This window comes from Anoplolepis gracilipes, chromosome 8, assembly GCF_047496725.1.
Source record: "Anoplolepis gracilipes chromosome 8, ASM4749672v1, whole genome shotgun sequence".
Lineage (NCBI taxonomy): Eukaryota > Metazoa > Arthropoda > Insecta > Hymenoptera > Formicidae > Anoplolepis > Anoplolepis gracilipes.
In genome coordinates this window covers 3,613,555-3,638,485 of record NC_132977.1, presented here as the reverse complement: position 1 = coordinate 3,638,485, position 24,931 = coordinate 3,613,555, and the positions used below count along the sequence as shown (strand labels likewise).

At 33.7% G+C, this 24,931-nt stretch overlaps 1 protein-coding gene and 1 long non-coding RNA gene across 3 annotated transcripts in view; one reads left to right on the top strand and one right to left on the bottom strand.

Moving 5' to 3' along the window:
- Positions 1 to 21,689, top strand: part of Teh1 (tipE homolog 1 phospholipid transfer protein) — a 38,243-nt gene extending 16,554 nt beyond the window's left edge. Inside the window, exon 3 of the mRNA XM_072897214.1 lies at positions 15,849 to 21,689. Within this exon, the coding sequence (XP_072753315.1) occupies positions 15,849 to 15,930 (82 nt within the window). The 3' untranslated portion in view covers positions 15,931 to 21,689. The remainder of the gene's footprint in view (positions 1 to 15,848) is intronic.
- Positions 1 to 24,931, bottom strand: part of LOC140668310 (uncharacterized) — a 52,329-nt gene that overhangs the window by 1,901 nt on the left and 25,497 nt on the right. The window lies entirely within an intron of this gene.

Sequence of the window (24,931 nt, the reverse complement as noted above, 5' to 3'; positions counted from 1 at the left end):
GTATTATATAAAATATAAGAGAGAGAGAGAGAAAGAGAAAGAGAGAGAGAGAGAAAAACGTTTACGTGAATAGCGTGAATAGTATCGCTATTATTTCAGAAATTTCTTTGTTCAACTACTTTCGCATCGTTTTATTCACTGTACAAATATATACAGGGTGGCTTACATAGCTCTTAACAGCTGAACAACTTTTAATACCTAGAAAACTATGCCATCGATTTTAAAGATTTAGTTTTGGAATTGTATGGATCTAATGGGCCTTCCAACATGAATGAAATTTGATTTCCAAACCCCTATTACGTGGAAGAAACGGGGTTAATTTTAAAATTTTTAATAAAAATTTCTATGCAAAATTGCATTTTTGGATTCTATGGAAGAAAACAATTTAGTTTTATTCAAAACATTTTGTGTCAAATATTTCTATAAAAAAATATAACAGTTTGAAGTTTTATCATTACTTGAAGCACGGGAATAATCATACAAAATTAAAATCACAACACTCTACTCTAATTTATTTAATTTATTAAATGTCCCAGATGTTCTGTATAAATTTGTAAACATTTATTTCTCTGAATTAACAAAGTATTCCTAACATTTTGATAACATTTCGCGACTCACTGAAGCGTTGCATATTTTAACAAGAAATATATATTTTTTTAATGAAAAACGATGTTATGTTTGAACTGTTGACGACGAAAGAATATATAAATAAAGCAAAGATCAGGAATATTTTGTTCATTTGGACAAATAAACGTTTACAAATTTATGTAGGAACATTTAATAAATTGAATAAATCAGAATAAAATATTGTGATTATGTGCGATTATTTCTGCGCTTCAAGTTGAAACTGTCATATTTTTTCAAAAGCATTTGATAAAAAATGTTTTGGATAAAACTAACAATAAGTTATTTTCTCTCAAAAATTTAAAAATGTAATTTTGTATAGTTTTTATTTTAGTTTAAATTTTAAAATTATCTCCACCCACGTAATCGAGATTTAGAAACCAACTTGCATTCACGTTTGAAGGCTCATCAAATCCATACAATTTAAGACTTAAATCTTTAAAATCGATGGCATAGTTTTCGAGTTAAGAGTTATATGTGCCACTCTGTTTAATATTATTATTTTATTTAAAAATTTTGTATGACATTCCCATACTTGCGAGTTATAACTTAATCTGCACGATAAATAATTGCGTCGCCTCTTGAAATTTACATACTACTTTGTTCAATTACACGCACACGAGTATAAATCGAATTTCCTGATTGTATCATACACTGATTTTCTCTCTCTCTCTCTCTCTCTCTCTATCTCTCTCTCTCTCTTATCTACGTCGAAATCATATTTTGAGGCAAGTATTCCGGTAGTTTGAGCTGACATACGCAAATTGGCCGCTTTAAAGCGACGTTCGCTAAACTCGAGTTCTCATATCATCTTCCGAGTGTAACCAACCTGAACACGCGACATTGACGCTGATTTGGCGGAATGTGTTTGGCACTAATCTAAAGGCCCGTTTATTAACGTCCAACGGATCCACGGGCCATCGCGAATTAATCTCATAATATCACGATGCGCATCGCGACCCCTGACATCGATGTATCAAGCACGCGATGATGTATCAAACGCCCAGAAAATAAATCAACTTAACACGATTACTTTTTTACATCCATTTTTGCAGCTGTTTTATTTCACACAAAAATTTGGTAAAAATATATATATATATATATTTTTTTTTTACATATATATACATTTTTGTTCGGGAAACATTTTCTGCAAAGCGAGTTTCGATTATACTCGAGAGCGTTGTTCTCGACGCGGGGAGAAATGTTACACAAGAAAAAGTTAGCAATTCAATATAGACGACACACGTGGGTATATATTTATACCTGTGTATACATTTCGATCTAAAGAATGATTCACTCGCGCGGAGGTCGTATTCCGGAAATAAATGCTACCATCGACATAGAATACGCATCTTCGATTGTCCGCCTGTTGGCTCGGCTGTTGGTTAATGCAAGAACTTGAACTTGCTATTCGTATGCGACGCGATAAACTATACATCTCGCTCACATGACGTGACGTGGAGGCTAAGCAACTACATACGTATAATATAATAGTTACTATGCGTATAATAGTCTCTACATAAACCGCAAATATTGCGATCGACATATTCATTGCGCGAGGAATTTACCGCGGTAAATTGCTCCCAGATATTTCCGTCAGTAACCTCGACAGATATGATTCTTCGGACGTTGATTAAATATTCCGTGTAATTTATTAAATTAAAGAGAACGGCGCCAACTAATAATATTCTGTTTTCGTAATTTAATTACGCGTCAATCGCTTGCGCGCGCGCACATACACAATAATTAATTTTAAATTATGCTTTTATAATATATAATATTAAATTAAATTCCTTCGATATATACATACATATACACGTATAAATGTGCGCGCTATCGTCAAAAACATCCGACATTAAAATTATAGCTAATTTTCCCCATCGCGAGTTTACCGATGCATTCAATTATTCCTATTAAATCCAAGAGTGTACACTTGAAAATTTTCTCGCAAATGGCATTGGCAGTGTATCATCGCCAACAAAACACGCGAATTTCTTCACGTGATGTATCGTCATGGCGATGAGAGTTGAACGAGTGTTTGATAAGGTGAAAAAAGTTACGGCGAAATCGATAAAGTTTGCTACCGGAAAACTTCTATATACACAACAAACGTTGGTTCGTATAATAAAAAGAAAACGTTTGATTTTAATTACTTCTGCAAAATTTTAACAAAAAACTTTTTTGTTAATTAAACATTCGATATAAGTATAATGAGTAGGAATCATTTAAATCCTCACAATAAAATAATTTAGCAAGTAGTTGATATTTTTTTATATTTCATATATTTTATTAATAAACTATATTAATAAAATATATGAAATATATTTTAATAAAAATAATTATTAAATAGATAAAATAATCAAATAATAAAATAATTTATCAAACAGACGATTACTCTATTATATTGAAAATAATAATAATTTCACGTTGCGTAGCCACAATCGATAAGAGCGAGATTGTAACAGAATTCGACTGGCGCGAGATGAAGATTAATTTCGTCGACGGAATAAGCTTGAATCGGCAGCCGAACGCCTCTCTGCCGGTTGTTATTAGTTAAAAGTTCCTGGACGTATTCCAACTTGGAATCAGCTTCGTTTGATCGCCAACTTCTTGCTAGAAACATTTGCAAGAAATCGCTCGTAAGCCATTCTAGCGAAGATGTAATAACAGTCTTTATTTTATTTCCTTTCAATCATATCTACATATATATCTTTTCATAGAAAGATAAATAAAAATTGCGTAATAAAATTGGATCCAATTTAAAAACTAAATCGTCGTTAAAATAAATTTTGTTTTCTATAACTTCAGCTTACATTTTTTAACGAAAGGTTATGCTCTTTACGTATCGCTAGTACAGCGAGAACTTTACATTTTATTTTGTAATTTCGCACGTAATTTATACGAAGAGCTCTTTCGCAAAATGAATTTTATCGGATCGTTTATTATTTACGTAACATGAATGATTAAAGAGCTTCAGTTAATTAAACATTTATTGCAACAGATTAAACTTCTTTAAAACATTTAACATGAACAATTAAAAATGTTCAATAAGTAAATATATAAAGCTGAGCTAAAGTCCTTTTCCGATCGCAAATACAACTCGCTTATTAATATATACAATTGTTCAGAATAATTGGTACGTGATTATCTTGCAAATTGTGAATATAATGTATACATAAAATAACTCTACGTCATTTTACAATCGCGCGAAGATACGAGCTGAGATTGGCCACCTTGGCACTTTCATTAAATCCAATGTGCCACATATGTATATATTTGTTAGAGACTGGCATTCGTGTCTGAGGGCACGTAATAAGTAATTAACTTGCGTGAGACTGAATGGGACCGATACGGAAATCGAGCTTGAAAACTCTATAATCGGATTCCAAGTTTACCCCCGCAATGCTCTTCTACAAGCTCGCGTCTTGTAGCCACTTCCACATTCGTGATAAACTAAACTGAGTCTGAAACTAAAGCGACTTAGAGAACTTACTCGGAGAACTTCTATTCCATTACGTAATCACGATATAGACTCTATCTTGTGTTACGCGCGTTCACTGTCATATAGGGATGCGTAATTTTCTCACTAGAGATTGTGACGCGGAAAATTTCGATGCGAGCTTTCTACGAAACCTGGGAGAAAGCGATGTAATTTTCAGCGTAATGACAAGTTAAAATTGCTTTTAATTCAACGTGTTTTAAAGTAGGAATGAAAACAGTCGATTAAACGGTAAATTACATTTTTCTAATAAAAATTAAACGATGTTACATAAAATAATATTATATGTTAATAAATATCACAAACAAAACATTTTATCAGCATATTTTTTTATTGCAATATATTCAAAATTTACATACAAATTAAAATTGAAGCTCAGAGCCTCATGTTACGTAAAAAATGTCCAAAAGCAAAAATATATTTTAGCAGCATTTGTTATTATTTTATGATATGAAAAAAGAAAGAAATGTTAAATGAAAAAGAGAGAGAGAGAGAGAGAGAGAGAGAGAGAGAGAGAGAGAGAGAGAGAGAGAGAGAAAGAGAAAGCGAATCATTTATATTACAACTTGGGACTACAAAATATACCACAAGCTTAAATTTGCTATTACATCGTGAGATAGTTTCTAGGAAAATCAGAAAACTCAAAAATTATATTTACGATAACACACGGAAACTCTCTTTTCCCCCTTTTCAAAAGTGCTTCCCTGATAAAATTTCCTAATGGCACCGTCTCTCTAAGCCCGGAATAACTCATACGTAAGCTCGCGTTTCTTCGCGATCTCTTCTTCACACGCCAGTGAAAACGGGGTGAGTTTCTCGGACCGAAATTTTATCGGATTCCAACGTCGCGTCGGGAGAAACGTCGGGCTTCCGTCGCGGAAGTGGCTTATCCGTAAAGGAAACGGGTCCCCTTTTACGAATAAGAGCACACGCCATTCCACGGTCATTCCCTATCTCGAGGAGGAGACATTACATCCACATGCAACACAAGTGTATTTGTATATATATATATATTATATATATATTCGTATGTGAACGAGAGGCGCATGTAATGGCGATACGATGTTTTAAGGGATATAGGTCAGGGATTCGCGGGATTTCTACACATGAATGCTTCGATGTGTTGTTCTATATAAGCGCGGTTAACCTGAATTTCGAAACGACCAGAAGAGAACGAGGGGATGATTCGGTTATGAGTCCGCGGAGGGAAAACGACGGAGCGGACACAATTTTTCCGTCGTCCAGTAATTGGAAATGTGATTAGCTCGATGGTCGTTGCGAAAACCTCCTGACGACTCGCTAAAGTTAATTAACTTGCAATCTTAAAGTTTACACGCGACGTTAAAATGTCGACGTTGCATTTTTTATTTTACACAGTATATAAACGTGTTTACAGTTCTGGGAAGAGTGACGCGCACTTTTTTGCGTGCGCGGCAGAGACAACACGCTATAGGATTTAAAACGATAATTACATGGACATTCGCTTTATTTATGGAATTTAATTACACATATTATTGATCTTTTTACTCGTATATAATTAAATTTTATTAATTTTGAATGCTGTTAAATCACGCTGACTGCGATCGTTTGGCGTCTCTTTTGACGAATATGATTTATATGAAAAAAAAAAAAAAAAAAAAAAAAATTTAGACATTTAATATATTCTTGTATGCATGTACGAGCGAGAAATTCATATTTGCATAATTTCATGTTGCTTTATAAATTTATTCTGAAAGGCCGTTGGGAGACGACGCTTTATGCAAAATACTTTACCGACTAGCGCGACGTCGCTCGCGATTTTTTAATCGCGTGTTAACCTGGCAGCTGATGCCTGTGGCATTCGATTAATTCACAATGAATCTTCTCGCAAATGACCATTCTTCGAGTTCATGAAAAGCAATCAATGACGTCGATAATCCTTCAAAGTCATCCTATTTTCTATAAATCGTTATGTCCAATAAAACGTAGCGACGTTATAATATTACTTCGGAATCTGTATTATATCAATTTCAGTAAACGGAAATGGAACACACATGACAAAATAAAAACAGGAATAAATTCTAGAAAAAGAGAGCTTAAAAACCACGACATATGTTTAAAAAATAAAATGGAGAATCTTATATGACAAGATGATTTTAAAGATAAAGAAGCAACATACAATACAAAATAAAGTACGACTGTGTACATCGCGAAAAACACAAAGCCAAATTGAATCTGTTGCTGGGAGACACTTCGAAGGATCTGGCATCAATTTTGCGAAATCTCCGCGGACAATCTATCAAAGAAATACCCAGTGGTGTTAGGACTGTTCCAGTTTTTCTTAGAAAGATATTGATATATATATTAGGAACGAGAGAAGGAGAGCGAAAAAAGCAAAGAAAGAAGAAGGCTTTCACCTCCAACTTTTTCAAGATATAAGCACGGCATCATCGATCGCGTTGTGTGCTTCCACTTATATGCGCGGTCATTTTCTAACATGCATAATATGGCTGGCATTGACCGCACGGAATCTTTCCGGCACATTACATTAAGCTCTGGAACTTTTCCTGGACGGACTTGAAACTAATTCTATTTATGTCGCAACAAATTTCTATGAAAACTTAAGTCAAGCTTGAACTTTATGCTTTTAATAATCAAGAGTCTGCAAATTTAGAATCTTAATATACACATATTATAATTACAAATATATACTAATATTATAATTACAAGTATATTCAAAATCATAATAATTATAATAATCAATAGCATTTTTTTTCTTCGGGTAAATTAATTTTAAGAAACTGGATAATAATATATATATATATATATATATATATAAAAATTCACATATTAGCTATAGTTATTTTGCACCAGTAAAATAAATATCTCCATTTCTTTTTATGTAACATTTTTCTTTTCCGAAATCATGCAAAGTGTCTAATGTCTTTTTGATCGGTTATATTTACACACGGAAAGCCTCAAAAAATGATCATCTTCAGACTTCAAAGTCACCATCTATATTCCCGACTACGCGGGCAAAATATCAAAATTCCATCCGAGATTTATATTCGAGAGATTATTTCTTTTAGAAACTCGAAACTTTCGTTGAATTTGGAATTTCTTCACCGAAAAGCGGCGAATAAATACGACAACATTGTACGTGATTTTGGCGAATGCGCGCGAAGAATTCGGCTCTTTCGTACATTTGTTATCGCTCTTCCACACCCAATGTGTCAAAAGCTTCTATTTCGGTATTCACAGAAACGAATGTCGCCCTTCTACGCCCGATATCATGGTCGATATGACAATTGAAGGGAATGTAGAAATGCATCTATTGTCTCGCTATTCGACCGTGAGATTCATCACGCTATTGTCCTTCGAATTGCGTTCTGATTGTTTTGACGAAGGACACGAGGCGACTTGTCGCCTTTAATTAAGTGTAATTTAATATTTTAATGATTAGTCTCGCGCGTATGCTTAGATGAGTTTCAAGGATGCTGCGAGAATCCTCCGAGTATCATGAGTAAATTGAAATCTTAATAAATTTTAATTTTTGTTTTGAGATGTAACACACACGTACACATACGCAGAGTTAAATTGGAAAATTTTGAAACAAAAAATAATTTAAATTAAATGATTTTGAAGCCGCAAGGTTTTTTTCAAACCAAATAAAAGTATAATTATTAATTTTTAGAAGCAGCATATATTTAATAAATGGATACAGATTGTGCAGATTATTTTATTGATATAAAAATTTTTAATAATTTGCAAGTAAATTCGTGAAATATACAACAGTAAGATAAATAACTGTTACATAACGTCTCTCTTTTTACGTGTGCGATTTTAAGAGTTAGGTGCATTGAATTTCTGGCGCTGCCTCTTTCCTCGTAATTTTATGTTCAACGTGAAAGAAGACCGTCCGGGGAGCGCCTTTTATGATATTGCATTAGCGTAATTTTGCATGTGGTAAAAAAGATCGCATTATGGCGATAGTAGGCGGCAAAGTCTGCGTAGGTAGATGTACGTACTTGCACCCGTTGAATATTTACGAGTACAACAGTCCGTGTAAAAAAATATAGTCCGTGTAAAAAATAGAGGGAGCAAGGGATCTTCTTAAAGATGCGTTGTCACAGACATCCCACGCAGGCGGAATAAAACAGGCGGCTCTATAACATAACACGAGTCCCGTTCCATCTTTAAATAACGGAGGGGGTTGACGCCAGTAAATGATGGTGTCATGTGCAAAGATGGATCGAAACGAGACATGACTAAGGCGCGACGCTGTTAGAATGTTATTTTTAGCTCCGGTTATGTCTAATGAATCTTTTCCCCCCTTTTGTCGATTTGTGTAATTAAATTTAATAAACCACCAGCTATGCGATTTAGCACTTATTAAAAACCGGAAAAACCCATCAAAATTTAAGTAATAAAAAAATATTGAAAATTACAAAACACTTGGAATAAAAATAAAAATTAAAGACACCAACTTTTATAAAATAACTGCCAGAAATATTTGTAAAAAATTGCAGATTTTTAAACTATATAAATATATATTTTATAATATTTTAAAATATATTATATTTAAATTTATTTATGTATCAGTAAAAATAATTATATTGCTCTATGCTTTCTTTTTTTTTGTACGTGGCATTTTTTGACTAGATACGATAAGAATAAGAAGGTGCGTTTTAAAACGTTTTTTTCTCTTGGAAATTTGACGTATTTCTCAATACTTGCGTTCGTGCGCGTGTTATACCGCTTAGCGTGACGCTAACGAATTTACGTCAGAACGGAAAGCTTTATACCAAATTCTCTTGATTATCACATGCGTGTTTCAGGTGCCATAATTATGAAGGTCGCTCTGGTACGTTTCTATGTAATACAATATTACGAAAATTATTTAAAATTAAACTATATAATCATTCCCTCACGCAAAAAACTCAATGCGCGTTAAACCGTAATGCCAATATTATATTAAGTATAATTTAACGTTATTATTAATATTACAAAATTTAATTGATCAATTAAACTATAGGTATCAGATTGGATATTATAAATATATTTACGCCTATATGGCAATTGTGATAACTATATATTGAGCTTATTTTAAGCTATTGAGGATTTTTGACAAAATCTCGAAAAAGGCGGTTAGTTAATCTAAAAAATCCATATTTATAGCTTAAGCTATATGATGCGCTTTAAAGCGGTAGTTCAATACTTTGAGCTTGCAGGTCGGAGGATTAGTGACCGTAACAACATTGTGGTATCCAAAACTGCAAAAAATACCTACTCGAATTTCCATTTAATATCTACTCTATCTTCTTTTGGATTAAACTTTTTCTCAAATATTTATTTAAAAAAAATTATACTTTAAAATTATAAAACAATTTCATTTCAGTTTTTGATTTTCTATTGTTTATTTTATTTTTAAGTTTATTCATTGTTAGGTTTGCAAAACTTAAAAACAAAGAAAACTAAAAAATTATTCCAATTATTATGAATATAATAATTTTTCTAATAATCCGAAAATATTAAAAATATAAATAGCATAAAAATTTTTTTATTTTCGTCAAAGATCATTTAAAAATCGATCTATGAAATTTTAAACATTTATATTTATTTATAAAAACATTTCTTTCTCTGATTTTTTATTCATAACTGTAAATTTTTATTTTCTTTATTTTTGATAGACAATTAGTTTCTTTATTATTTTCAATAGACAACGATGGAGAATTCTCTTTCTCTCTCTCTTTCGCACGTTATAAAAAAGAAATAAATATTATAAAAGTTATATGGAAAAATAAAAAGTTTGTTGCTTTCAATCTCAGCATAATACAATTAAAATTCACTGGACAAAAGAAAGTTGATATAAATCTCATTTTAAGAAGAACAAGAGAGAAGTTTGTAAAAATAATTTGTAAGATACTTGTAAAGATGCTCATTTAAAAAATCCAGTTACTCTCCATTATTAACAGTATCTTTTTATGGCTGAAAAAATTGAGGTAGATAAGCGGCGCTCTGTAAAACGTAGGGCTCATTACGAAATACGAAATTGGAGTACCGCTGTGCGGCTCTACGGCACAATTATCTCGACTTCCATCCCATCATGTCCCGTCAAATTGCTCGAGACTTGGTCTCGCCTAAAAGCGAACACACGTATAAGGACGCTGTCACTCTATACGAATCTCGAGAAAACGTCGTCCTCGACCTTGTCAGTTCCAGGCCGCCGTAAAGTCTCCCCTTCTGTGATCGTTGACGGGCCAGGTCCTTATTAAACGCCATCGCAGCGAGTCTCCAATTTCGCACTTCAATCGAGCATTCCTAGGCCCTAAAATTTATGTCCCTCGGGCACCCGCGGGCGCTCGTAATCATAACTTTACGTCTCGCGGGGGCTGTGCGTCCGGATAAGGGCGCGTTTCCATCCGTCGCCTCTCCCGCTGGTTGTCACGCGACTGCTTGTTGTAATATTCGCCGGCATTCTGAAAAGGTCATAATGGCCATGGCCATGGCCGATGGACGGGCGAGAAAGGGAGGAAATTAGCTACGTATAAAAATATAGCCCAACTGGCATAATATCTTTGAAGAAATTTTTAACGCGAAAATAACAAAAAAATTGACGCTTTACTCTTCCTCTTTCTCCTTCTGCCCTAAGTTCTTTTTAAAGTTTGTTCTACCTCAAACATCGCGAGCAGTGTGATGGAAAGTTGAAAAAAGTTTCGAGATACCAATAGTTTTTAATTACATGCAACTCCATTATTAAAGGTCCTTTGCAAATTAAGCATTCAAAATGCATTAAATCCAAGTAAATTTTTCCGACGGAGAATTTAAATTTGAGATTCCATTGCAAATGTATTAACGTCGGTTTAAAAAGATTGTGAAATATTGATTGTAGGTTTTAGGTACTTTTGAGTTAAATACACTTTAAATAATTGTGTGTGTATACTTTTATGCAAAGTCATAATATTCAAGCACTTTTCATTAATTTATTCGATCAATATTGTTAAGCTCGAAAAAATTATGTTCCTTCGAAAATTAAAGAAACAAAGTTGGAGAAGGGAAGATTAATTCGTGGTAAATTTTCGCATTGCATTGTTCGAATTGTAAACGACATCGAATTTTAAACGCGTCACGCCTTTAAGCATGACAGCGGAAATCGCTCCTGGTCGCTCAGGGAATTGTAACTTTATTGGTTAACAGTAAAAGTTTGAATTAATAAGGCGCTAAAGCTCGCGATGAACTTTATGACGATCTTATCGAAGTCCCGTTGTGCTGCACGCTCGTAAATGTAACAAGTACTTCACTCGCTATCGATTTCCTGACAGTCATGTCATAGAACGATTTGCCATCTTTATCGTACGTGAATATCACCTCCATTCGGTTTTTTTATTTTAACGTCAAGTTTTTTTCAAAGTTAATACATTTCATTATACATAAATCAGATCAACTTTTACAACCTGCATTCTTTCAATTTCATTTATCTCAAGTTTATCCATACTTCGTGAATAATTTAATTTAATATTATTGCACGCACACACACGTGATAAATTCATTTGACAGCGTTGTGTAAGCAAACCAATATCGATTCATGTGTGACGCAAACAATTTGGGTGAGAAAGAGCAAATGAATAGGAATAGCAAATAATTTAAAAAATTCTTCCATGCTCGGTGCACACTTTGGCCGGATCGCGATCGGCACGCGATCTGACCCAAGCGTTGGTCGCTACCACTATTGAGTAGTAGTAACCACTGCGTGAGCGACGCCGTCCGATACCATCGGTCTACGACTACTGCGCCTGACAATAGCATACTCGGTATTCATCGCTCTTTTTCAGCGGGACGATGTAGGTCATGGTGATATCGCATTCAGAATTCTTTTTTTTTCTCTCATCACCCACGGCGATTCGCTACCACCTCCCCCTCCCCCCTTTTCGTCACCGTCAACTCTCTCTCTCTCTCTCTCTGTCTCTCTCGACATGCTTATCTTCGTTATTTCCCTTCAAGTCCTTTATGTCAGCTTTATATTGTCGTAGATAGTTTTAATCTTTCGCGAGAATTGTTTTATACTTTTATAACACTTGCAATTGGTTGTTTTTTTTACTCGCGTCATATTATTGTATGTACAAGGCATCTGAGATCGAGGTAATCAATTATAGCGACAATTTGTTTTATTAGTTTCAAATCGATTTCTCTTTATTGTTAGCTAAATAATTTGTATTTATTTAAAAAATTTTATTTTCTTATTTTAACAATTAGTCAAGTATCATCTTATTCGTAATTTTTTCATCATCAACGTTAAATATTTTGATAACAAAGTTAGAAATTATTGTTTTGCTTGAATAAAATAATAGGTACCTACTGGGAACAAACTCATATAATACAAAGATTATTAATGTTTGGATAATTTCTCTACGCCAAAGTCGACTCGGAATTAATTGAGGGACGCTTCACAGTAAGCTGTCCATTTAATTCTAAGATGCCCTGTACATATTTTTACGATGACCGAGCCGCTCCATTACGAGCGAAAGCCCGCATGAATATGCAATATTCTTAAGCCTCAGCTCGACTGTTAGCGCACGAGCGAGAACGTCGACGGCCCCTCGAGCTAACAATGGAACCTTTTATAACCAGGATTTGACTATCCTCTATTCTTTGCGGTAATCAGGAGAGGCAATCCGCGGAATTTGAGTTGATGTGTTTTCTGAAGGTAGACCAGGCCGCGGTAGAACGTGCCAGAAAGAGAAAACGTCAAAGGTTTCAAAAGGAATCAAAATATACCAGTTCTCTCCTCTTGGTTGCGAGCCACATTGCGGGAAAAATTCAATGAAATCGTGAAAGAATAAGCCCAAATACGTTGGCACATCGCTTTTATTCTTCGAGCTTTCATTGCAGCATTTTAACCACTTTGTTACAGACTTATACAAGTGATATATATAAAATGATTCTAATAGAATTCATTGTGTTTTAAGCACATCCAGACATTGAAATGTTTACAAAGAATATTTTGCGATAGTATTAAAAATATTTCCATTTCCCAGAAATTTTGTATTAATAATGTGTTTTTATGTACAAAAATCTTAGAAGAGATATCTATAGTGTACAACTTAAGATATTTTATGTTATATCATTTCCCATTTGACATTAATTTGAACGCAAGTTAATTAGATCTGTAATCTATTTTTTGTCAAAAATAAATTAATTTGTTGTACATTTTTTTTATAATATTATGTAAAAAGTACGACTTAAGCAATTTATAAAATGTATCTTCTTTAAAAATAATAAATTTGCGAATGGAAATAATAAAAATATATAGATGAGAAAAGAAAATTATTTACTATACCTATTTATAAATATTAAGAACAAATAAAAAAAAACATCCAACATATAATAATTAAAAAATAACATATTTATATTAATATTAATTCATATCTTAAATCATATTTTATCAATAACAAATAGAGAAGAAAATGTTCAACCTAAAATAATAATTATTAAATAACACATTTATAATTAACAATTGGAACGATAATAAATTTTTGCTCTTTTTACAAAAGTTTTTCGAATCATACTAATACTATTCAAGAAAACTTTGGTGACATGATTTAGGAAATATAACAATTTATTTATAAATATTAATTTAACCTTTGTAATCAATGTAATATTTACATAACATAAATGTAAAATTCTACAATACATCTCCTTTTAGAAAAAATACACATTTATAGAATTAAACTGTTTTGTTAGATTATTATCAACTAACATAAATTGGTCACAAGTTATTATCAATTGTATCTGATTTCTTTAAGTGTTTGTAGGACGTATAGGATGTAATCTAAGAATTTTCGTTTATAGTTTTCATTACTAATTTATTTCATATTTTTATTTCATATTTTTGTCATTAGATATCGATTATATTCATTAATTATTTTAAAGAAATTGATAAGGTACTATTTTGAAGACCAGTAAAATATATATAGGCAACTTTCCTCTATACAGACTATTTTATTTTGCAAATATTCCTGTCGTAAATCCAAAATACATATATTGAATTTTCTTCGATTAATATGAGATTAGAAAGAAATTAGAAAAAGTAGAATCGATAATAATCAATGTGCTTTTTTAATAAAATGTGACATGATTGCGAAATATTGCAACTCAACGTGCAAACACTATCGATATATGCCCCTTCATTGACGTCACACATATGATTCATACATATTGGATATGAGCTGTCATTCAATCATAATAATATATATACGAGGTTGCCTGAAATGAATGACGGTGGTAAATTTCAACAAAAGGTTTAGAAATTCGCTCAAATGTGACCGCGCCCAATCTCATTTCGTTCCAATTATCTGTCGATCAAACTTTTATATTTTCGAAGCCGCTGAAAACGTGTTTTCCCTTCTAAAATGGGGAAACGAAAGAAATTCTCGCATTGCGAGATCGTTTCATCGCTGTGTAAACGACGGGGCGGAACGCTCGACTCGATTATTCGCTCGTTACAAATCGTTGCGAGCTCGTCTCTTCTGCGCAATCGGTGATTTCGCGTCGTGTATTTCATTGTTCTCAATCACTTTTTTTTATACATACGCGCATTCTCGTCGTCGATTTTCAAAACTACATTATTAAAGAGAGAAACTGTAAAAAATAGTGTTCAGAACAGAATTCTCTTTAAAACAAAAAGACCTTCTGAAGTGGTTTACACTCATATTTTCACGTTTAAATTAATGCATTCATTTTATATTTGTATAAAAGAAAGTAAAAAAAAAAAATAGTGGACAAAATATAAAACAGTAAATATATAATAGTAAAAAAAAATAAATAAATTATAAAATAAAAGAAGTAGCTGTTTTACTTTTTTTTTACTTCCAATGATATCGTTGAAACATTTTACCGTATAAATGATTATGGTAAACAGAATATAGGTAACCGAGAGAGAGAGAGAGAGAGAGAGAGAGAGAGAGAGAGAGAGAGAGAGAGAGAGAAAGAGAGCAATTACTCGTCGCAACGTGTATTGCATTTCTAAGAATGCAGTCTCGTCTGAAGTGGTTTAACCAAGTGCCTTAATAAGAAAGCCATATCAAACGGGATGAAAGTTTCCCCCCTTCCTAAAGAGTTTACGTCGAAATAAATTATTTGCACTCGGCGTATACTGTAAATCCAATATATTTTAAGTAGATTTTGCAATTTTATCAACTGGTAACCCGCGGACATTAATTTGTTTTTATAGAGCTTATTAAACTTGCTGCTCTCTTTGTTGAAAAAAATGGCTCTACGCGCTTTTTCCATGATTTAATGGAAAATTTTCTCCGATATCTTCTTCTTTCCTGCGAGAAAGAAATATCTACAAAACTACTCTGATCGATGCTTGGTCTCAACTTTATTCTCTCTCTCTCTCTCTCTCTCTCTCTCCCTCTTTCTCTCTCTCTCTCTCTCTCTCTCTCTCTCTCTTCTCCTTTTCTCTCTTTCCTTGATCACTTATGCAACGCTAACTATTAATACGAATTTATTATAATTTTATAAATAAATTTCATATATTATACTATTGTGTTATAAATTATTGTATTCATTTTAATAATTAAGAATAATTAATTTATAATAATTAATAATTACTGTCCTACTTTATTAATTTAAATTTAAGGATATACTTTGAATATTTCTCATAATATAAGTTCTTCTCAGTCTTTTACAGCATTACTTTTCTTCTCTTTCGTGTTAACCATCTCGCTTGCTTTTTCTGTTGCAGTGACCACTCAATCAGCAACCGCGTGGACCGTCGTGGCCACCCGACATATTGCGAGTGCGGCGAGGTGACAAGGCCCTTATGACGACGCGAGGAGACGGCCGAGAGTGCCCTGGCCACATCGCAGTCCGATTTCTAGGCCCTGTTCACTCTACCCGTCCTCGACCGTCCTTCCGGCCCTTCGGCCGGCGATCACTCTCTCTCTCTCTTGTTGAACTCTACTACTGTACATGTTTCCGGCAGCATTTCATTCCGATCATATATATACGGCACCACCGCACGTGTACAAATTAATCAACATTCGCGTTTACAAACATTATTACGCATACATTGACACGCAGACGTAGACACATACACGACGTGATACAGAGAGAGAAATGATTCTCTTCAATTCTCTCGACGACTTGTCCGCCGACTACAAAGAGCAGAATCGCTCGTTGCAGTAGTTGCTGCAATGTTACCACGTGGTTATCGCGTGGTTAATTGGTACAAGGGCGGATTCGCGGCTAGTAATTACCAGTGGCTTGGTGGTAATTGAACGGCGCGATTGACGCGATTATAAAGCGCGCACGAGACGACGAAAAGTACCGCTCGCGTGTGATGCGTATCGTGCGATTGGACGAAAGGTAAGAGCAAATTGTGATTATCACGTACAGGATATGAATAATTTCATTTTGTACTGAAATGCCTGGCATTACATGAACGGTGCATTACATGCTCAATGACGTTCCGTTAATTATTAATAATGTCCTGAAAATATATATTTTTTTATTTTTGCGCGCGACATGTAATATAGAAAATATTAGATTACGCATTCTTTTCTTTATCAGCGAATGAATATAATTCGAAGGACACAAATTATTTTTTTACATATTTTATGTTATAAACAATCACTCTCTGTTGGCCTACGCTCGCGCTAATTAATTTCATTTGACGATAGCACGCGCGCTTTGAATCCTTTTGACGTTACTCGCATAGGTACAAATATATGAGTTTAATAATCAATATTTGCCAGTCTATCTGCAAACAATAACGAACATTGTGAAACGACAAAGCGTATAATATTCCTCGAACATTTTCGATAAATAAGAATTCGCGTAAATAAGGTTACACGCTTCTACTTCTACCTATGAAATTCTGGAAATACTGAATAAACATAAATGTAACGTACTGATTGCATCAGAACCAACCGCGTTTACTCACACGTTTATTGAAAGTTTCCACCCACGTATGGTTGAGGTGAATGCGTCCCAATTGGCTCCGCACGTGGTTAGAAACGTCTACGTTCGTAAAATTAGTCGAGGATCACCTACGAACTCTTTTGGATTTCAGTATCGCAGTATCAAGAGTAGAGCGACGAAAAAAAATACCGGGTGTAATAAATCTTGGTATTGATATGTTTGAACCAAATTAATAAGAGATCTTTATAAAATAAATATATTATTTAAATAATATTATATATTCTAAAATAATTATCTTTAATACTTCTCTCTGCTTCTATATTTTTATATTTATTATTTCATTTATTTTTTGCGTTTTAAATTATTTTATTTTTGCTTTACATAAAAATAGAAAAAAAACATTTTCTGTAAACACACACTTGTCTATAGAAAAATTTTCCAATATAATTTTCTTCCGGCGATTTTTCAATGCTTCTTTTCGCGCACGCAAAATATTATATTTTTTTTACGCGTAAGTAGGTCTCGCGAAAAATTTTTATTCGGCGGGTCACAAATAAATGGACCTATCTAAAATCTATCTGCGAAATCGATCGGAGCAACTGTAAACCTCGTGATAGCCAATTTATTTTCCTGCCACTAGGAAGTCGTTATTCTCGAGAAAACGTTGAAATGAGAAAGCGGGGAGGGAAAGAGGGAGAGAAGCCGAGTTCGAAACGAAATAGGTATTCCCGTTGTTCCCGTTTTCCCGGTGTATCGAGTTGAGAAGGCACAGTCACAGAAATAAGAAACCGGTGGGACAAGCGGACATTTCGAAAATGTCGACGTTTTAACGTCGTTTCATTATCGCGTGATATTAAATCTTCAGCGATCCGAGCTTCTATAATCTGGGTCGCGAATATCTTCCAGGCCGTTTTACTTGTTTTCATTGTTCTGGAAACGTACGAGTCAATCGATCGGATTAAGAAAAATCGGATAACGCGTTCTTGTGTTTTTAGGCCGCTTATATAATTCATTTTGACTTCAAATTGCGCTGAAGAAACTGCCTCTGGCTGGTATAAAAGTATGCGGACGTAAAAAAAAACTACCCGATAACTGGGTTTTTCGCGAAAAAAATTTCAAAGTTTCCGCAAAAGTTCCGTGTACTTGATTTACATGTAAATTCATGCACGAGGTATCAAGTTGACGTTAACAAGCGCAGAGACAATTTATGAAGAAACAGATTGCGTTGAAATAATCGTCATAAATTTGAATATCAGTAAACAAATAGTATCAGGGTGTCTACTTAAATCCTGTGGAAAAATTCTCTCAAAGTTTCCTAAGCTTCCAGCTATTTTTGTTTAAAATTCCAGGTAAAGAGAATACTTAAAAATTGTTTGGTGCAATTTTCTAAAATATATTTTTTATTATACACGTTTCTAAAGCTTTTCACTCATACAAAGGAAAAACAAATGTAAAACAATAGCTTTTGTCAAGATAAAAATTTGCAACTTTCATTAACATTTTCTTTTTCCCTGAAAATTAAAATAAAGAATATATATTGCATATTTAATATTTTATTAAGACGTTATATTATTATAAGAATATATAAACAGGGATAGATAAATATATAATATTATAATTAACAGTATAAGCGCAAAATTATCAACGAGAAATTTATTTTAAATTCTCTGAATATCAATAAAATTTTATAAGAATTCTCTGAGAGTTTCGGATTTTCCAGAAAGTATACACCCTGAGGATACAAGAGAATTACTTTAAAACTATATCAAATTAGGACATAAATCGCAATATTTTCAATATATATTTGTCTCCGGAATAATATCAGTCCAAGCGGATATTAAACTTTATTTAATTCCACGGTCAAATTGGCTCCCGATAAACGATCATATCAATTTCTCGTTGGCAACGTCTACCACACGCCCGAAGACGGTTCATTTGTATGTGGATTCGCTTAATGGAAACTGCGAGATCCGACGGGGATTAATGTACGAAGGGTAGCAGATGCACCACCGAGCCGAGTTAAGTATTACATTGTACGCGCTCGCGGAGAAACGCATCCATCTCCAGTAAAATATGCATACCCGACGCCGTGCATCCGACTTGACTTCACGTGAAGACTCAACAGACTGCATCTATTATCGTCAAGTCTGTACGGCTTTCTCGATTGTAATTATGTCTACCGATCCGCGTGATTTTTTTTCCACTTTTTAACAAAGCGCGCAATTCGCTTTCCCTCATAAATTACCACGAGTCCGTAGGGAACGGTGCACAGTTGCTATTACTAAATTTAATTATCTCGAAACTTATACACGGGGAAAATATTATAATTACAATATCATTTTTGTACTCGTGGAACGTACTTATATAAGAGAAATCATGATATTTTTATTTTCAATAATATTATAATATTTAAAAGATGTAATTATTCAAATAATTTAATGTATTTTATCGTTAAACAATAAAACAAATAATGCATAATTTTTATAGCAGGTAATGAATATCTTAATGTCATTATATTCCAATTTTGTAATAAATGTTATAAAAGGCAATTTGTACTGTAAAATTTTCTCCGTGTATATGTGTGTGTGTGTGTGTGTGTGTGTCGTACGATGTGATTAATATTGCGTTACGCTATTATAGCTCTTGGGAAGCCAATTCGTTGCGTAATTTTATTAACAATGTAACTTAGTTTGAAATGCAATGCCCTATTTGCTCTTTAAACTTTTATCAATGATAGACCGACGTGCACGATTCGCAAATCCAGGTTTCTCTCTCTTTCAAAACTCAGATACTGTTTCCTATTTAAAGCTCAAGCGCAATCTGAAATTAATCTGAGCCAACAAATAACAAAAAGCATCGAGCGCGATAAGCATGGATTGTTTCGAAAATATTTCGGAGCGATAATCGAGCCTTCTCGTGCTCCGATGCCGCCCCGCGTCGGCTTTCTCATTTCTTTTTCCCTCCCTCTCTCCTGATATTTATACGCAGAGTTTCGCGGAGCTCGCGTGCTTCTTTCTGCTTACGAGGCAAATAGTTTTTGGAGCCAGTGAAATTCGCCGCAGCACGCAACGCGATTTGCGTCGAGTTCTCTTGGAATTGCACAGATATATGTATGCACACTTGCAATCGCGCGATCCTGATTCGCACAAGTCGACGAGAAAAATCATTCGGATATTATAATCGAATGGCGTAAAATATCCTTTTAATCATGATGTAAATTTCAGTATAAATTACAAGTCGGTTTCTTTTGTAGAATCGATCGATATTTTATAATATCCTTCATTTTACACAAAATTATCATAATAAAATTTAAAAGGAAAATTTATGTATGTGTGTGCGGCTAGAGAGATATATATGAACTTCTTTATAAAACGCGCATCACACACGGATATATGTACATACATATAATATCGCTGCCAGATTCGCGAATTTTAGATTTCTAGCTGAATCATGCGGTATCTGCGCCTAAATATCGGCGGAATACAAAATTTATGACACTAGTTGTCGACAGGCATGCAGCGTGCACGATAAAATTATGCGGAACCGGAAGAGATCGAACGCTGCATTACTTTGTCGCATGCTAGATAACCTAAATACCGCAACAATCACGCAAAATAATGAAACTTTCGATTGGAAAGAGTAGGAATACTTCGAGAGGATTCATATTCGGAAATAATAATAATTTGCCAGAGGCTTGGGTCTAAAAATTTAACGAATAATTCTAAAGAAATAAAGAGATTTTATTATTATTAAGCTCATAAGGGAATTATAATTATAAAATCTTCTGCATTGATAGAGTTCCAATTTAGTCCAACCGTTGTAAAATATTCCACGCGATAAATCTACTTTTTATTGTAGACGGATCTGAAGGTAGAAAAAAAATTAAAGAATCACAAACATTCTGCCATTTATGAGTTTCAAGGATTATATAAGAACAGGGTCGTTTTTTTTCTAAAGCCTTGTACTAAAGATGGAATTAAGTCATACTATTCACGGACAGACGGTGATATAAAATTTAAAAAAAATATATAAGCATCGTGTTTTCAAAAACATGCAAGATCCAATTGCTTCATCACAATACTTTTTTTTTTCTAATCTTACAAAAATTTATGGCTTATTAAGATAATTATTCGCGAAAACCAGTTGTGTACGTATAAAATTTTTACTTTTGCCTCTTTCTTATTTATGATGACGTTTCACTAATTCCTCGAGCAGCTCGATTGTTAATTGCACTTAATTAATGGCGAAGCAACAACGCTGCGCTTTGATCCCAATCACTGCGTCCCAATCACCGCGCGCTTCATCGATAATGTTATTTTGCAGTCGCGACTCTTCCAGGTATCTGATCGCAGACAGCAAGCGCTCCAGATGGCTCGTTTTCATGAATCACGTATCTTGAACAGGGAATCTGGGGCAATCGGATGTTTGTGTTGCATAAAGGAGAGAAAGAGAGAGAGAGAGAAAAAGAGAGAGAGAGAGAAAAATCAATTAACGACAGCAAAGGAATGTTACATCAACGTTACACACACACACATATACACATACACATGTAAGTGCATCCGTTTTGTTGCAAAAGTCCATTTCCACGTAGCCATTGTGACACGACGTTTTGATATCGCAAAGGTCGTAAAGCATAATGTCATTATCGAAGATGGATTTTTTTTAATAAGGATCACGTTGAAGATCATGTGCGCGAAAATAATCGTCAAGGCAAACGAGAAAACAAAGGTGAAAAGAAAAACAGTAATCGATGACTCTTTTAATCGGTATGCCATCTGTTGCATTCGTCGACACCGCGCGCTCGATGCATTAATGCAAATGCATTTTGTTCACCGCGCTGTGCGTAGGTGTCTTTTTTTCTTTTTTTTAAAACATGGCGTAACCGCGTGCAGAGCAATATAAACAAGACATGATACTGTACAAATTGCAGTAAAATATGCGTAGCAACAGAATTCTTAATTGATATGTGATTGATGTGTGTTTTCAATTAAAATATCTATGATGAAAAGTTATATGTATATTTTTTATAATATAATAATACTAATAACATTAAAATATTTATATCAGCTATACGTTATCAATATGCCATTAATAGTTCATTTAACTTTTAATTTTAAAATATTTTTATATTATTATTAATATTTTATTTTATATTTTATATTAAATAATATTTTTCAATATCTCATATCATATCATAGATATTATAAAAAATATATATAAAAGATATTTTGTATAATATCTCAGATGTTATATAAAATACATATAAAATAGATATTTTATATAATATTATAGATATGTTTTGCAACATTACATTTATTTTAATGGAAATCTTTCCTTCTGTCCATTTTTTAAAATCTCGTTATCAATTGCATAGAGTCAAACAATTCAAATAATTGCAACGGATATAAAATATATACTGGGAAAATAAAATGCAAAATAATAAACGAAAATGCACGGCTGTCGTTACATTGTTTTTTTTCCTCTCGACACGCGCATTCCATGAACGAGGGAAAATTAGCTTAAAAATATTATAGATTCTACTCGGTGTAAAGTGTGACGATAGAGGCACGCGGCTGTTTAATTAATCGGCGTCCGATCGAAAATTGGTACAGCATATTTCGAGGGATCTCGACGCGTGCCTCCGATGGCGCGTTTAATTAATTATATTATAGACACTGCCAGGCTTGCAAAACTTTAATCAAAAAATCCATCGACACGACCATTTAAAGACCTATAAAGAAAAATCAAATCGAGTCGCGATTTATTGATAAAAATAAAGCGTAGACGTTTAAGAGGGCTCGAGCAGTTATAGTGATTTTCTTAACATTATGCCAATCGTCTCGGAAAAAAGAAAAAAACTTGCACAGGTAGTATCTGCAAATTTATGCGATGGGAGGGAGGGGAGGACGAGGGGGCGAGCAAGTCTGTGCCTCGCATTTAATCAGGTCTACCTACGCAGATTGTAAGAGCATATATTTATCATTAATGCATGTTCGATCGCGAAACTTTTTCGAGACAATCTGCATATTAAATACCGCGGGAAATCTATCGATCATGTTACGAAGAAGACCCGCACTAATAAGGTCACGAGCTTAATTAACCACAAAAAGAAAAAGAAATTCATTATGTAATAAAGAAACGAGCGTGTGGGAAGAGCGTCTCGTAGCAACTAATGATATCATCATACCCTAGATATGTCTAACCAAATGAACGAGCCAAAACTTCGTTAAACATTTTGTACGTTGACTTCCCGAGCGACCCAGGGGATGGTCTTCAGGGTCGCCGGTGAAGGGTGTATCGGACAGAATACTTCTTTTCCCCTTCGCGATGCGACACGCGATGTCTCGGATCTCGAGACTAGAACGAGCCAACGCCGACGACGTTTTATCGCGTGATCGAGGCAATCATCGACGATCGATAGATCGTTTCGTCTGGCACGATCGATGAATACCTTATTCGAGGCGGCAAATCACGTGGTATAAAAAAGAAAAATAAATACGGAGTTAATAAACTGTACTTGTAATTAGTAGCGTTTTGAAATAACACAAGCGATACAAACACACACACACACACACACACACACACACACACACACACACACACACACATATATATACAGACACACATATGCGTCGCAAACGTACGAATAAACGCGCGCAGAAACGTAAACTAGACGAGCTTTAGTACTAATCAAAGGATTCGAATTCACGTTGAATGGAAGCTCGCAGATAAAGAAAATGCGATATGGTATCACTCGTGACTTAATTAAGGAACGTTAAATAGCCGCCCGATGTTGGCATTTAGCTGGTCTAAATCGCAGAGGGTTCGTTTCTACTAATCATATATAGTACTGTTGAGTTTAATCGATTGTGAGATACTTTATTATTATACATACATGTAGGCTATGTATATTATATATATATATATATATATATATATATATATATATATATGTATATATGTATATATATATATGTCGGGAAATCGAATTTGAAATCGATATTTCTACCGTGACGTTTGTAAGGTGTGTGTTCGCGTATTGCGGTAGCAATCCAATCGGTCTTGGCGGTTGTCACGTGGCGATTGACAATACGGACACGTGATGCCTTTTGGATCCTTCTGATACAAGATCCTTCTTATAATAAATGTATACGAAGTTAAATCGTTATTGATCTATTGAAAATATATCAAGAAGAAAGAAATAAAGAGATAGAAAAAGAGAGAGGAAAAAAAGAGATAAAATTTTTTAAATAATTAATTCGGATTATCCAGACACAATACTTATAAAATATGCAGTACGAAATATTTATAATAATTATATACTTTTTTTTTTGTGAATATTTCATAAATATTTTTGTAATCTTCAATTAAACAAATCATAATAAATTATCAGTGAATATTGGAAAAATATTTACAAAATATTGATACAAATATTAATTTTTTTACTTACTGTATTATATAAAATATTTTTCATAATATGTCGAATATAGTTTTTATGATTTTTTTCTCTCAATATATAAAGTATATATAATATTTTAAAAAATTAAACATTGATAAAATATTTATAAATATTTATCACATAAATATCGTGTGCTATTTGAGTAATACATAATATAAACAAAATTTTATTCTTTTAAATCGCATTTAAATTCCCTATGATATAATAGACGAAGAAGCAATTATTCATCCATAATAAAACTCATGCATATTAATGACAAATATCTGGAAAATTTTCCGAGTCCGAGTTTCGAGATCGACTTGGGGGAGTTCAAATCGCTCCGTCAGGTTGAATGCATGATGCCCCGCGCGAACGCAATCTGTCCTGTCGTCTCTTCTCGCCTTGAACATCTCACCTTGTCGGTCTGACCTTAATTGTAGACTAACCTAGATTATAGAAGTCACAGG